This window comes from Parasteatoda tepidariorum, chromosome 10 (assembly GCF_043381705.1).
Source record: "Parasteatoda tepidariorum isolate YZ-2023 chromosome 10, CAS_Ptep_4.0, whole genome shotgun sequence".
In the NCBI taxonomy this organism is placed as follows: Eukaryota; Metazoa; Arthropoda; class Arachnida; order Araneae; family Theridiidae; genus Parasteatoda; species Parasteatoda tepidariorum.
This window is the reverse complement of record NC_092213.1, coordinates 38,811,584-38,826,276: the sequence shown is the minus strand read 5'-3', so window position 1 is coordinate 38,826,276 and position 14,693 is coordinate 38,811,584. Positions and strand designations below refer to the sequence as shown.

Below are 14,693 nucleotides of genomic sequence, written 5' to 3'. Positions count from 1 at the left end.
TCAAAAATATTCCAAATACTATATTTTCCCTCCAATCACAACAAATATTATTTAAGAAGGCAAAACTCCCCAGTATACGGCTATATAACTTTACTAAACAGTTTAGTTTGCTGTTTTTTTCCCTAGTAAATGGTCTAAATCAAAAGAATTTTTAAGAATATTAGATATTTTTAACATATAATTAAGCATAAGGCTGCCAACATTTCAAAACTTAAACTAGAGCAAGTTTTATGGTAATGGTAAACTAAAGTTACACGATAATTTTCTTAAATGTGAAAAATGTATTTTTTAAAGTATGTTTTAAATATTTAATTAAATGAGCAAAACATCTTTGGTAAATTGTTCATTCTTATACGAAGTCTTTTGTCAATAATATTAATAAAATATCCATTCTTTAACCCTTTCGCAATGAGTTTTTTTTTTTTTTTACAACAGAACAATTTTGGTAGCATAAACTATGAGTAGGGCACACTAAAACTAAGATGCTATATTTTTAGGAAGATTTTAAACACTGATTTAGAACCAGGACATATATGTCCCATCAGTCCTGACAACTGGAACATATGTGTCCCAGTAGTTACAGTATTCTTAATTACATATTATTGCAGGTCAAAATTTTTGTCAGGGGCGATGCTACCTATTGGGGCAGCGCCCAAGTATAATGAACGCTCAAAATACTTTCTAGTTAAAAAGATATTCCATTACACATAAGTATCAGATTTCATGGGAGTGGAGGGCCAGTGAGAGTCTAGCTACATTATTGATTTCTGTACATTAATGTAAATAATATTTTAGTATATTAATATAAGTAAACCTTTAAATATAAGTGCAATAAATTAAATTACATTAAATAAAAGCATCCTGTATAAATGCACTCATTTTTTTGTAGGTAATTGATTATAAACAAATTTACATGTAACTATATAAACTTACATGTGGCAGCTAATTCAGACACTTTCTCATTTTGATAACTCATATGAGCTAGGCAACCTAGAGAAGGTATTTGTACCTAAAAATATACAAATATATATAAAATATAATGTATTATACATAAATAAAGCTAGATGACAATAAGGGCACAGAAAATTGTAAGAGTCTAATGTTTCTGCAGAATGTAGTTTTTATTTTTTCCCTTAAAATATTCCCCAAAATTATCGTGCCTTTTTTCAGTTACAATAACTTTATCAAAATATTTTAAGAAAGTACAGTTTGCATGGTGTTAAAATTTTTCAATTTAATTTCTTCTTTATCAAAGAAATTCTTGAATAAACTGGCTTATATGCTAAAAATAACAGAAATCAAAAATATATTGAAATAGTTATAATTCATAAAAGTCCCACTCCTAAAATTAAGGAATTCAAACTAATAAATAAACAAATTGATTTGTGCAAGACTTATAAATAAGACAACTGATTAATAAAGAAATTTATTTGTGTTAAGATTTAAAATAACAGATTTAACATGACAGGCAATCACTTTATTCTTTCCCTCCAGGAGAAAATATTTCCAAAGAAGAAAGCAGCACTTTTATCCCCCAATTCATTTTTCTTTCTTGTGATATTTTTTTTCTTCCCTGCAGAAATAATTTCTCATTCCAATATTTAAAAAAATAATTATAGTAATTAATAAATATTAAACTAAAAATTTTCCAAAGCCAGCCTAAATTTCCCTGAACCACGCTTGCTTGATCAGGCATATTCTGCCCATGGGATGACAAATAAAAAAAAGCATACAACATTTATAAAAATATAAAGTACACTTACTCTATAAACAGAATTACATAATAACGGAGGCAAGAGATCCAGTACTCCATTGGCACATAATAGATCTTGATGTTCAGGAGTCTACAAAATAAATATTAATAAATTTAAATAAAAATATTACCTATAACAATGAAGTAATAATAGGGCGAATAGTACATGACAAGAATCACTGCATTGGAATTCATATCCAACAATGCTAAATAAAATAGCAATAACAGAAAACATCCAACTTCTTAATTACAAATTATCATTATCAATGCATCTAACAACTTTTTAAGGATCCCTTCTCTAATTCAAAATAAATACAATATTCAAATTTAAAAATAAAGTACAGTTGAGAAGATTGCATTTTTACAAAAGATTGCATTTTTTGTTAACTACATAACTATCTTAGTTTCCTTCTTGACAATTAACTATTAGAATCAACATTCACTGCTATCAATGAGGTCAAAAGGTATTTCACTGCATATAATTTTCTTCTTGTAAAAACTAGTTACGATTTGGAAACTTGTTGTTCAAACATTCACGCATAGCTGCCAACGTGGATAGGAAAAAATCCAGTAGATTTTACGAAATAATATAAATTTCATGATAATTTTTGCATTATGTACTAAACATTTTACACATAGTGAACTTTAGGGTTTTTTATAGTCATCAAAACAGAAGAAAGGCAATATTTTCCAGTTATGATTGACATTAAACATACTTAAAATGTTATGTATTATGTTTACTCATAATTATGGTTATTAATAGGCATTTAATTAATCAAAGATAGATTTTAAAAAATTTTCATTAATTTAAAAAGAGAGATCTGAATAAAAATAAACTGAATATTTCAGAACAAAAAAAGTTTTTAACTGATTTCTATAAATGAGGTTTGGTTCATTAGTAACACATATTTAAATATTCAAGCAATAATCTGTATAAAAACTCTATTTAAAGAATTTTCTAAAATGTACAAAAACCAGGAGAATTTTAATTAAACCAGTAGACCAGGAGAAATTGGCTAAAACCAGCAGTCTACTGGAAAGTTTAGAAGAGTTAGCAGCTATGTTCCTGTCAGAGACATTTCTGTCTTTCATAAAATACAGAACTATTAATTCAGTCCACTATCTGTAGGCAAAAAGCAATCTACTCCAGTTATGTATTTTAAATCTTAATAGTTGTTCAAAATAAACAAAAAAGAGGTAAATATGCATATTAAATTGCGTTTTTATTGTTATTTCAACATTAAATATGCATATTTGCTTATAATGTCAAGCTCGCTATAATGACAATTTCCTCTGCTATAGTAAATTGTCATTACAACAGGATTTTACAGTTAAAAAGGAAGAAAAACAAATTACATACCTGGCACCCAGAACTCAGCATAGTCATGACACATTCCTGTACAGTAGTTGATTGTTGTTTACACATTGATACTAGATGAGGGATAAGAGTTGGATCTTCATATAACATATCAATAGTAGCATCATTACGTGAAAGCACAGTACGCAAACACCTCAAACATGCTTCAGTTAACTTCATGTTTGAACTTGTTGCCAAACCTAAGAAATATAGGTAAAGATATAGTGGTGAAATTTTTTTTAAATAACACACACAGTCCTTTTCACAAAAATTTTATGTTCTGAGAAATTTGAAAAATTAGACAAAGCAAAGTAATACATTCTTAAATAAAATTAGGATTATTAATTGACACTTGAAGATTTAACAAAATGCAAAAAGACATTTTTGATTCTTCGCAAAAGCATTAGCATTTTACCAAATTCTATTTAAAAAGAAAAGAAATCTTTCATGTAAAAATGTGATTATAGTTCCATGACACTCCATTTTTAAACTTTGTTTAACAAGCAAATAATGAAATAAGTAAAAAAATATGAAACCTTTATTTTTACACTTTAAAAAAACTCTTGTTATTAAATGAAAGTTTAAAACTTATTTACAAATGAAAATGGTAAGTGAGCTAAAATTCATATTCCTTGCGGAATTTTTACAGGTTTTTTTTTTCCTTCTAAAGAGCTTTTGAACTCAGTTTAAAACATGTTTGAGATCCCTTAAAATAAATATTTACACAATCTGATCTTTAAAATTAACCTTTAAAAGCATGTTTTTTAAAACTGTTATAAGATTTTGATACATAAAATTCGTTTAAACAGTAACCTGTTAAAAAAATCACTGTCAAGTTAAAACCATTTTTAAAATATAAACAAACTTAAAATAATAATAATGAAACAAACAATAAAAAAATTACTTTTGAATACGCAAATTTTACCACTCATTTTTGGCAAATAATAACAATTTGTTATTACCTCTCAAGACAGCTCCAATAAGCCCAGACCCTAAAAGATCTTCTACATGTTTATCTGTTCCTTTAGCTAAACTTCCAAGCGTAACTGCTGTTTCTATCATTAGATCCTCACTGCTAACTTCATCAGTTAAAAATTGATAAAGTCTAAAAAAAAAAATTAAAAAAAAATGTAAATTTCACAGACTAATTGAAAGCAATATAAAACATCTAGGCAAAAATTTATCATGAAACCTAAAGTAATTCTTTCATTAGATACAGTCAATAAATAATGAGGCTATTTCCCACAATTAATTTGATGAAACTCAGTATTGTCTAAAAAAGCTAGCTATTTATCCCATTTTGACACTAGTCACACAATGCAATGAGCAGTCGCAACTTTACTACTAAGTTTCAATATCCTCATACCATTTAAAATTTTTTTCTTCTTAAGTTCACTGAGGATATAGAAGCAGGGTTTGAAATTAACAATCATTTGTCATATTTTGCACTACAAAATTTCAGTTTCACAACCACAATTTTATACTTGGTCATAACTTTTGACACCCAACTTGAGTCAATAAATATCAATTTTATGATCATATAATTTCTTCAAAATTCCAAGAAATGACACCAATCATCCTCTCAGTAAATGCATAAAAAAAATCGAAGCAGTCATAATCTTTCTATATTCCATAAACAGGGTTGCCACAGAAAAAAATGAACAAAATAGTTGCTTATAGTAGCCTAAAGTTTGAAAATAGTTGCCTAAAATTATGAAAATAGTTGCCTAAATAAGAACAAAAATTTTAGTCATATTATTGAAAATTTTTTGTTCTTATTAGGCAAACCTTTATAAAAAATGAAGCAAAACTTTATAAAAAATTGCCAATATGGCGACATATTTCCAAAGATGAAAACTATCAAAATCAATGCTTTATCTTCATTTTTTGCAAATTTTTATGAGCCCAGATAATGAAGTGTCACAGTTATGTGTGACGATTTTTTTAAATTGTTTAATCCCTCTTAGTTTAATGTTGGTTGTCTTTTTTTTTTTCTAATTTAATCTTTATTTTACCCCAACTCTTTAATGAGAATAGGAATACTTTCTTCTCCTTTCAGTAACACATTTTTGTGTCATCCTTTTCACCTTTTGGTGACTCAAGGTTGAATTGACCCCGCTGTCCTTCTCAAGGCCGATTTCTCCCCTCGCATTTTACGACTTTACGTCACATTCTCCCATGGCATTTATTAACCTTCAGTTCGCACGTGGAGTGCTAAACCGCTTCGAACCAGATCCGGAAAATTCCCAGTATTGATGTAATCACTCCCTCCAAGTGTAACATCTTCCATTTAATACCTTTTTTGGTATCGTGTGTGTTTTAATCGCCCTGATTGGTTTTGCTGTACCCGTCCTGTGATGCCCTCGTCCAATCACAGCCGTCCTCTCTTCCTCCTACACAACTTGAATTTCCCGCGCTGAGGAGACGCCATTCTTTTCCTCTCTTGGTGCTCTGCTCGAAAGACAGTTGAATATGTGACTGTTTAGATTGTTTCTCAATTTTTTTCTTCGTCATCTTGATTTGAGCACTTTAGTGCAGCATGTCGTACCTTCATCTTTAGTAAATCCTAAGATTCCACAAACGCGAGGACGAACAGTTGTTGAGATGAGCAAAACGTTCTTTTTTTAAAAAATCTTTTTGAGAATAATTGCATGTTGCCGTGTTGACCGGTGACAGCGAAGGACTGGTAATTTTTTGTCTTATGTAATGTTATTGTCCGACATCTTGTCTATGTTGAGAGGAGTAGAAGAACAAATCTCCGCTGCTGACTACCTGCCTTAACGTAAACCGTTGTCCTCCGCTTTAATTGTTCTTATCAAAAATGGAATCTCCTGAATTGGAACCTCTCCTGTTTTGTTGGTGAACTTTATACTGCAATTTTTTTTGCTATCAAATTCGAAATCATCATGACACAAGCCGAGATCCTTCGTGTTGGGCTTTTGGATCAGTTGTGACGGCAAGGCTATAACCACCCCTGTCCAGTTGAACTCAAACTCTTTCCCCCCCTCTCCTTTTCTTTTCTACAACATGCCTCATCGGGAATGACTGTGAGGGGTGAGTAACGCATTTATTTATTTATTTTATTTGACCGGGTTTAGTCAGTGCTCTTCTTGTATGCTATGTCTATTATGGTTATGTCAATTTTTATTGATCCAAAGAGTATGGTTGTGTATTAGTTGTTCCTTTCACCTATCTATGTTAAATTCCCTTATAAAAAAAGAGATATTGAGCATGAACCTTCAGATTGGGTTACTTGTCGGTCATCACTAATGCTTTTATTTCGAAACCACTATCTATCCTTCGGGAAGCAATAATATTTTTCTTTTGATTACCCTGACTCAATTTGATATAGTCGAAATTTAACTCTGTTTCAATTATTGTTTTTGACTGAACACCCCTGTCTCATACATATTTATCTAAACACATATCAGGGCGTGTAGCCAAATTTTTCAACAAAAAATAAGCACTTTGAAAAATATCATAATTAGACCGGGTTAGCAAGTTTTTGACAATTGATGGTTTTATCCCGTTTTATTTACAGCCAAAGACGATGGCGCGTCACAAACGATAAAATAAACAAGAGAAATGAAATTTTCTATCACTAATGGAGAAAAAAAAATTTACAATGTTTAGTTGGTCCCTGTAATCAGCAAAAATTCTAGAGATTTTTGGATTCTATTACAGAGGGGGACGAATGAAATTTTTCGATTCTATTACAGAGGGCGGAAAGTGAAGTCTGAAATTGAGAATCTCTTGCCAAATGCAGCAGTGTTGCACATGAGAGTCAAGAATCCTTACCACTGAATTCGGCTCAGTATACGCAAGTGCGAACCAGCAAGCATTTCATCAAACATGTAAAACAAATGGTGCTTTCATACACTACAGACCGGCAGTTCGCAGAAATTGGGGCAGTTGGGGTAGAATTAATTGTGAGGACTATGTCTTTTTGCATAATTTGTGGCAAAAATCAACATTGTAAAAAAAATATCACATTTTGGAAAAGAGAAAATTAAGCACTTTTTAAAAACATCCACGGAAAAAAGCACCTTTAATGGCTTTTAAAAAACAAAAACTGAAAATAAGCACCTTTAAGCACTTTTTAAAAACGCTACGCACCCTGTATAAATATATAATATTCTTTTGTTTGGATCAATGAAATTGATGCATGGTACACTCTTTAAATTTTGTGGTAAAAATCCTTTGTTGGTACTTCAGTAAAAGAAGACCACTCTATGGTGATTTAGTGTAGTTATTATCTTTGCTACACACAAAATTAGAATAATTGTGATTCAGACCAATCTCTTCAGGACACACCATAAATTTTCATTTGTACACCATAAAACGAATACCAAAAATAATAATCATTCCGGTACATGTAGCATTGAAGTAAGTTTTTAAATACTAAAAAACTAGTTTACGTTTTGCGTCATTTTCAGAATAAGCATTGAGAGTGCTAAATTGGTTAAAATTGACTAAAGATAGGCTAAAATTGACCGAACAGTCATGACTAACTGTTGCAAACAGCAGCTAATATTGACCTAACAGCTGAAAATAGCATATTTTTTGCAAAAAAGCAATATTTGATGCTGCTACAGAACCTTTGAAAAACAAGTCTGAAAAAAATCATTGCAGTGAATTTCCAGGTAAATTTATATCTGGCAATCAAACATGGATAACAATTCTAAGCATGGACATTGCTTTAAAATTAACTTTTGCATGATCCCGTCTCCTAATCATTATTACACACTTATTTGCAAGCACAAGTATAATCCAAACACCACATTGTCAGTTATTATTGCCAATGTTGGGAAGGAGAAAAAATCTGGAAAAAAGGGTGCAGATGCATTACAAATCATAGCCAAGAATTTTTTATCAATAAAATCTACTTAACAAGATATCGTTTTAAGTATTGTTTAAAAAGCTTATTGATGTAAAAATGAAAACATTATAATAAATTTATAAGTCACAAAACATCAACCTAATAACCAACTAATAACAAAAAGAGTGAATATTTTAAAACATTGAATGAACTTAAATAGACATCTTACTAACTAAAAAATATAAATGCAATTACCTTGGTAAAACACCCATTTGAATGACGATACCTTTTTGTTTATTACTGCCAATAACAGTATTTTTAAGGTGTCTGAAAAGAAGGGGAAAAAATTAGAAGTAGGTAATATTGAAATTTTCATTGAACAGTTATCATTTTTAATTTATTTATGGCACAGAGGTAATTAATAAACATAAATATAGAGGTTAAGAATTATAAAAGGGTAGTTTTCCTTAAAATTCTAAAAACAGTTATCTTTGAGTAAACAACTTTCATAGTTGTGTGCAAAATAATGATAAAAATTATTTTTCTTTAAATAGCATGAGTTAAGGCTACATGCAAAAAGAGAAATTAGTATTCAGGGCTCTGAACTTTCAACCACCAACTAGATTTAACTGTTGAGACTATATTTTACAGGTTGCGGTTACTCCATATTTTTGATAGTCAAGAAAGCAGAATCATTTGAAGAAACAAAATGATTTAACATGGGGAAATACATTTTTGTGCTCAAGTTTGTTACTTAAAAAATTTTCAGCGGTTATTAGTTAACATATTAGATAATATATTACAGTTAGCCTCCCCTCTTAGAATGTGAAAATTCAGTCTTCAGAATAAAAAATTTTTAAGCACTCTATTTTTATTTTGTACAATGCAATCTCGGTAAAAATTGAAAAATAAGTATTTTATAAATGTCAACCATTTAAGTATGGAAGAACTTAATACAATCTTTCAAGTCCTAATTGAAGTCAATCATAGTAAATGCAGTATTAAATTAATCAAAACTAGTTCATTTGCTCAATTAAAAAAGCAAATTAAAAAAAATTAAATGGCTGTTTAGTTTTTTTTTCTTCCCCCGCACAGTTAATAGAAAGGATTTCAAACAGTAATATTGCGACTTCTCAATGAAAATTAATGGGCTTACATTTCAAAAACAGCGACTTTCAGATTTTTTTAAAAAAAATAGCACTAATTTTTATTATGTCAAATAAGCTAGTTACACCACTTTAAAAGTGCATTTAAATTTTATACTTTTTTAATTAACTTCATTAGTATAAAAATTGAAATAACAAACAAAGATATACTTCAAAGCATCTAAACATGTCTGTGGATCAGGGCTAAACAGGCGGTCAATAAATTGCTGATTACTTTCAACATCCTAAAAAAATAATAAAAAACACACAATAAATATCACAATACAAAGTTCTAACATTTTCAACATTAAAATCTGCATAAAAAAAGACATGTCTAACAAAAGACATGACTAACTTCTTTGTGTTTGATAAATTCCAAAACTTAAATCGGGAAAAATATAGGAAAAATGAGGGAAAATATAGGGTAATAGGGAATTCTTTCAAAGAAGAGTCAGGAAACTAATGAAAAATCAGTAAATCTTTATCTCTTGAACAAAAACTTTCTTTAGAAATTTTTTTTTACTTTTAGAAACAAAAGCAATCTAAAAATTACAAAATCCCGGAATCTGCTTACTTTTCTAAGATAAAACTACATAAAAACATATCTCTTGCAGGTCTTTCTATTTTTTTGTTAATTATCTACGCTAGGAGTGAAAGTTTCAAAATCTTATGACACAAATTAAGACATTGGAACCCCCCCCTTCTTCTTAATTAGTTAAGTTCTTAAGAAACACAAATACAAAACTAAATTTTGATTAATACATCTAACAACATTGAATAAATCAATACAAAATTATTTCAGGAGAAAATGTTCATATATATACTCACTTACATTTTATTTAGATCTGAAAATTACATTTGTCTTTAGTTTAAAGTGACCACACGTCCCGATTTTGGCGGGACAGTCCCGCTTTTTGGTGGACTGTCCTGCGTCCCACCGATTTTTAAGAATGTACCGCTTTTTAGAAAATATCTGCATTTCTTATTTTAAATGTACTGTAAAAATATATTACATATTATTTATTAAGTATTATGGTAAATATAAAGAAATAAAAAATGCATTAAAAAAAAAACACATAAAATGCATGCAGAGTAAACTAAATTAGGCAATGTACCGAGTTAGATTTAATCGGTGGTGTTCGAACATTGTGTTACGTCTCCGCTTAATAAATGCAGACAGGGCGGTTTCTTGTTTTCAATTTGACGTTCGGTTTGACTCATTATTTGATTGACGAAGGTAGAGCAATAGTCGACACAACGTAACGGTCAATAAGGTAAAATTCAATACTCTTTTTCAGTCTTTATATGTAATTTTTTATTTATTTTTAGTATTTACCCACAGAATAAAAGATGAGTAAAAAAAGAGAATACAAATTTAAGGAAGAGCTAAGCAAAAAATTTCCATTTATTAAAAAAACCAAAGTAGACTATATGGTACGGTGTGATAAATGCAAATGCTGAATTTCAGTCTCACATGGTGGAAAAAACGATATTACTAAACATGTAGGGACAAAAAGGCACAAAAGATTTTTGAATAATGCCTTTACCTCGTCTAATATGGAACAGTTTCTTCGCAGTGCTAGATTTGGCAACACAGAAAAACAGCTAACATTAGCGGAAGGGCTATTTGCTTTCCACACCATAAACCACAATCAAAGTTTCAGATCAATGGATTGTACGTCACAAATGGTCAAAACATTATACGACAAAAAATTTGCATGTGCAAGGACAAAAACCGAAGCAATTATTTGTAATGCTTTTTCATCGTATTCGTTTTTAAGATTGCAGAAAGAATTAGAAAAATGAGCATTTTAGCATTTATCACAGAAAGTGTCAATTTAATAGTCTAATTTACACATTTAAAAAAAAATTTATAGGAGAAAGATAATGGTGCATTTCAACTTAAAATTGGATGTTAATACAAGAAAACAACAGGGGCAAGGTGAAGAAAGTCATGTACCCCCTCCCTAGGGGGGTCACTTTTTAAGCTGTTACAGATCTGATGCTTTGCGTTACGGATCTGATGTTGATACATCAGTATTCATTAGAAGTGATATTAAAACTTTTTTATATGTATAAAATGACTTTTATATGTAAAATATTTTTTAAAAAATCAAATTGAATTTTAAAAAATACATTTCTTAAAAAAAAGAAGAAAAAGATTGAGTCATAAAAAAAAACNAAAAGTAGTGAAATTTAATTTTGGACATAAATTGACACTTTTCATGAGAAATGCTCATTTATAACCATATATTCTGATGCTTCCAACCACAAAGATTTAAAGTTATTTCCCACAACTGCTAGATTTTTTGATCCAGAAACAGGAATTAAAATTAGAATATTAGATTTTGCTTCATTGCCGGGTGAAACCTCACAAATAATTTTTGATTCAATAAATACTATTTTAAAAAAGAATAATTTGAACAATAAAATTATTGCCTATTGTGCGGATAACACTAACGCAAATTTTGGTGGAAAAGCTAGAAGAGGCATCAATAACGTTTTTACGAAACTTAATGAACATATGAACCAAAAATTTATTGGAGTAGGTTTTGCAGCGCACATTCTGCATAATACTATTCAAACAGCATCTGACTTACTTCCAGTTAATGTTGAAAATATTAATGCAAAAATTTTTTCGTACTTTTATATATATACTGTGCGTGTTGAAAGTTTGAAGGATTTTCGTGAGAGCACAGAAATCGAATATAAAATAATTCTTGGTTACAGCAAAACACGATGGCTAGCTCTTTTACCAGCTGTAGAAAATATTTTAAAAATATATGAACCATTAAAATCATACTTTTTATCACAAGATAAATGTCTAAGAATATTGAAGCTCTTTTTTGAAAATGACACATCACAAATTTGGCTTCAGTTCATCCACAACCAAGCTACATTATTTTACAATGCTATGAAAATTATTGAAGGGGACAGAATTTAAATTACGGAAGTGTCAAAGGAAATCAATAATTTAAAAACAAAATTATGAGAAAGAATTGATAGTAACGATTACATTCCTTTAATTATTCGAAAAGACATCACTAGGTTGGAAGAACGAGGTGCCATTAAACGACCAGATTTTCTGAAACATGTCAAAAAATTTTATAATAACTGCTTGGAATATCTTGAAGAATGGACAGTTCAATTCAAAGATATTAAAAATTTTCATTGGGGGACATTAAAAAAAGGAGATTTTATGGGAATATGTGGAAAAATCTTTTGAATATATTAGTAGCCATTTTCCAAAAAATAAAATTTGAGAAAATGATCTTTTTGATGAGGTGCCATTGGTAAATAGATATGTTACAGATGAATAAATTAAATGTTGGTTGTCTGCAAATGGGGAAACAGACAAAAAATGGACAGGGTTATTCCTACATTTTAAACAGAATAATATTCCTTATCAAAATACTTTGAAAATTGCAGAATTCGCTCTCGCCCTTCCAGGAACAAATGCGGCAACAGAACGTGTTTTTTCTAGTATCAATAAAATATGGACAACTGAAAAAAAGCAGTTGAACATTAAAACTTTAAAATTGATATTAAGTGTAAAATATAATTTGACCAATTCATATGAAATATTTCACGACATTTAATTAAATGATTCCGAATCTATTGCAAAGTATTCACTCGGATCAAAAATATGACCATAAAAGAAAATCATAATTTCTTTCAAATAAAAAATTTAATTTGATTGAAAATCATGATGTTCAAATTATTATTTTTTACAAATATTTTTATAGTTACCAATAATTAATAATAAATACATTTTTGTACAAGTATATGAATGTATACAATAAAATATATAGTATAACTAAATTGTAATTCTCATTTCATCCCATTTGTCCCAATGAAAATGTGGTCACTTTACTTGTTAATTCTAAGCAAAAACCAAAACTAAAGTATTTCCAGGATTTGTTTTTTTAATTTTGAAAAAATATTAACTTCTAAAACTTATATCTTTCATAATAATTTAAAAGGAAAAATAAATAATAATGTGGTGGTGCAAAACCAACAACCAGCATCCGAACACACACAAAAATAAAAGAGAAAAATCCTTTTAAAAAAAATAATAATAATTGAATCACACATTTGAGTTATAGCTCTAGTTGCATAGATTCCATCGTAAATTTAAGTGATTTTTCAATCGAATTTTTGAGCCTTTATTGTCACATAGCATTTAAACATATTTATGCAGGCATATTATACAAGACTTCTGTATCTTCCAAATAATGGGCATAGTCTGACAACATTTCAGCAATGGCCCACGCGAGAAACTAATAAAAAAAATTGCAAGTTTAATATCTGTTTGGAGCATTAGCAAATTTAGATGGCACGGCAGATTATAATATGGAAATATCCCCATAAAATCAACAATCAAAAGGGCAACTTATTGTAAACCATTGCCTAAATCTGATATCATTAACAGTAAAATCAATTCCAATATATGAATAAATCTTAACAAGAAAAAGGCAATCCAACTTATATCCCCATTTTTTGTCTTAGAAACAAACATTAAGTTTAAAAAAATTACATAAAACAAACATATAATTACCATGTACGGGTCCATATTAACCATTTTCATGTTGGATAAAAAATGTTTTGTTTTCTGTCTAAATCAAATAATAACGAAGAATTCGTTGCTGATTTTAAAATCACTTATATCATGAATATAGAACGATCATACTTCAGTAGTTAAAATACTACACGAATATTTATTTATAAATCTTTTTTCATCGTGAAATCAACAACAAATCTACTAATAAATTGATTAGAATGACAGATATTTCGCTAGGATTCATAATGTGAATAAAAGAAGCATATTTACGAACGGCTGTTCTTTAGTATTTGAATAGGATATGTTTTTCAACCGTTTAAACCGAAGATGCAGTAACAAATTGCGTCTATTTTATTCCGTTTTTTCAGTTGTATGTTCTTATTTGCTTCAATCTTCACAGAGAACTTGTACTTAAAATAAACTCAAATAGTTTATTGATTATATTGCAAAAATTTTCAATATCTATGCCCTTGTTTTTTTCTAAAGTTTTACTTTCATTATGTGAACACCAACGAGTAACGCCAGGGTTGCCAGATTAGGGGTTTTCCCCCTAAATTTAGGGGGATTTTTTATTTTCAGTGGGTATTTTAGGGGAATTAGTTTTTAGGGGTTTGTTTTAGGGTTATTTAGGAATTTTACTAGTTTCATTTTGGTTACCTTCTAATATCAAATTCTATAACTGAATGTGTGAGATGGTAATATGAAAATCAATATGTTAAATCAAAACAAAAAGATTAAGATATAATTTTAGACCTTTACCCCTTTGTTGAATGTAGTAGGTTATTACTTAGCTCGATCAACCACTACGTTAGGAGAATTTGAATTCAAATTATTTAAAATTTTTAATGTGCATGGTTTAAAAATAATGCCAAAGGATGAAGAAAAAAAGAAGTACGTACTAAAGTACAAGAAAGATTGGGAACACGAAAAGCAGTTTAAAGGTTTGAGGAGACACGTGGAAGTTAACGCGACTCCTAAAATAAAAACATATAATGAATAATTAAGTTGATTGAAGAATAGAAACAATTAACAGAATGCCAGCCATAATTAAATAATAA

General features: G+C 29.2%; 1 protein-coding gene across 4 annotated transcripts in view; it reads right to left on the bottom strand.

The window, feature by feature from the left end:
• The window catches only part of LOC107440142 (armadillo repeat-containing protein 8), a 29,612-nt gene extending 15,478 nt beyond the window's left edge, over positions 1-14,134 (bottom strand). For 2 of the 4 annotated variants that reach the window (XM_016052976.3, XM_016052977.3), the window contains exons 1-7: positions 13,633-13,884; positions 9,246-9,319; positions 8,185-8,256; positions 4,073-4,215; positions 3,114-3,310; positions 1,764-1,844; positions 934-1,009 (exon numbers count right to left, since the gene is read on the bottom strand). In XM_016052976.3, coding sequence (XP_015908462.1) covers positions 934-1,009; positions 1,764-1,844; positions 3,114-3,310; positions 4,073-4,215; positions 8,185-8,256; positions 9,246-9,319; positions 13,633-13,662 — 673 coding nt within the window. In that variant the 5' untranslated portion in view covers positions 13,663-13,884. Of the gene's footprint in view, positions 1-933; positions 1,010-1,763; positions 1,845-3,113; positions 3,311-4,072; positions 4,216-8,184; positions 8,257-9,245; positions 9,320-13,632 lie in introns of all 4 variants that reach the window. The other 2 variants (XM_016052978.3, XM_016052979.3) reach the window with 2 other exon arrangements.
• Between the last annotated feature and the right edge of the window lie 559 nt (positions 14,135-14,693).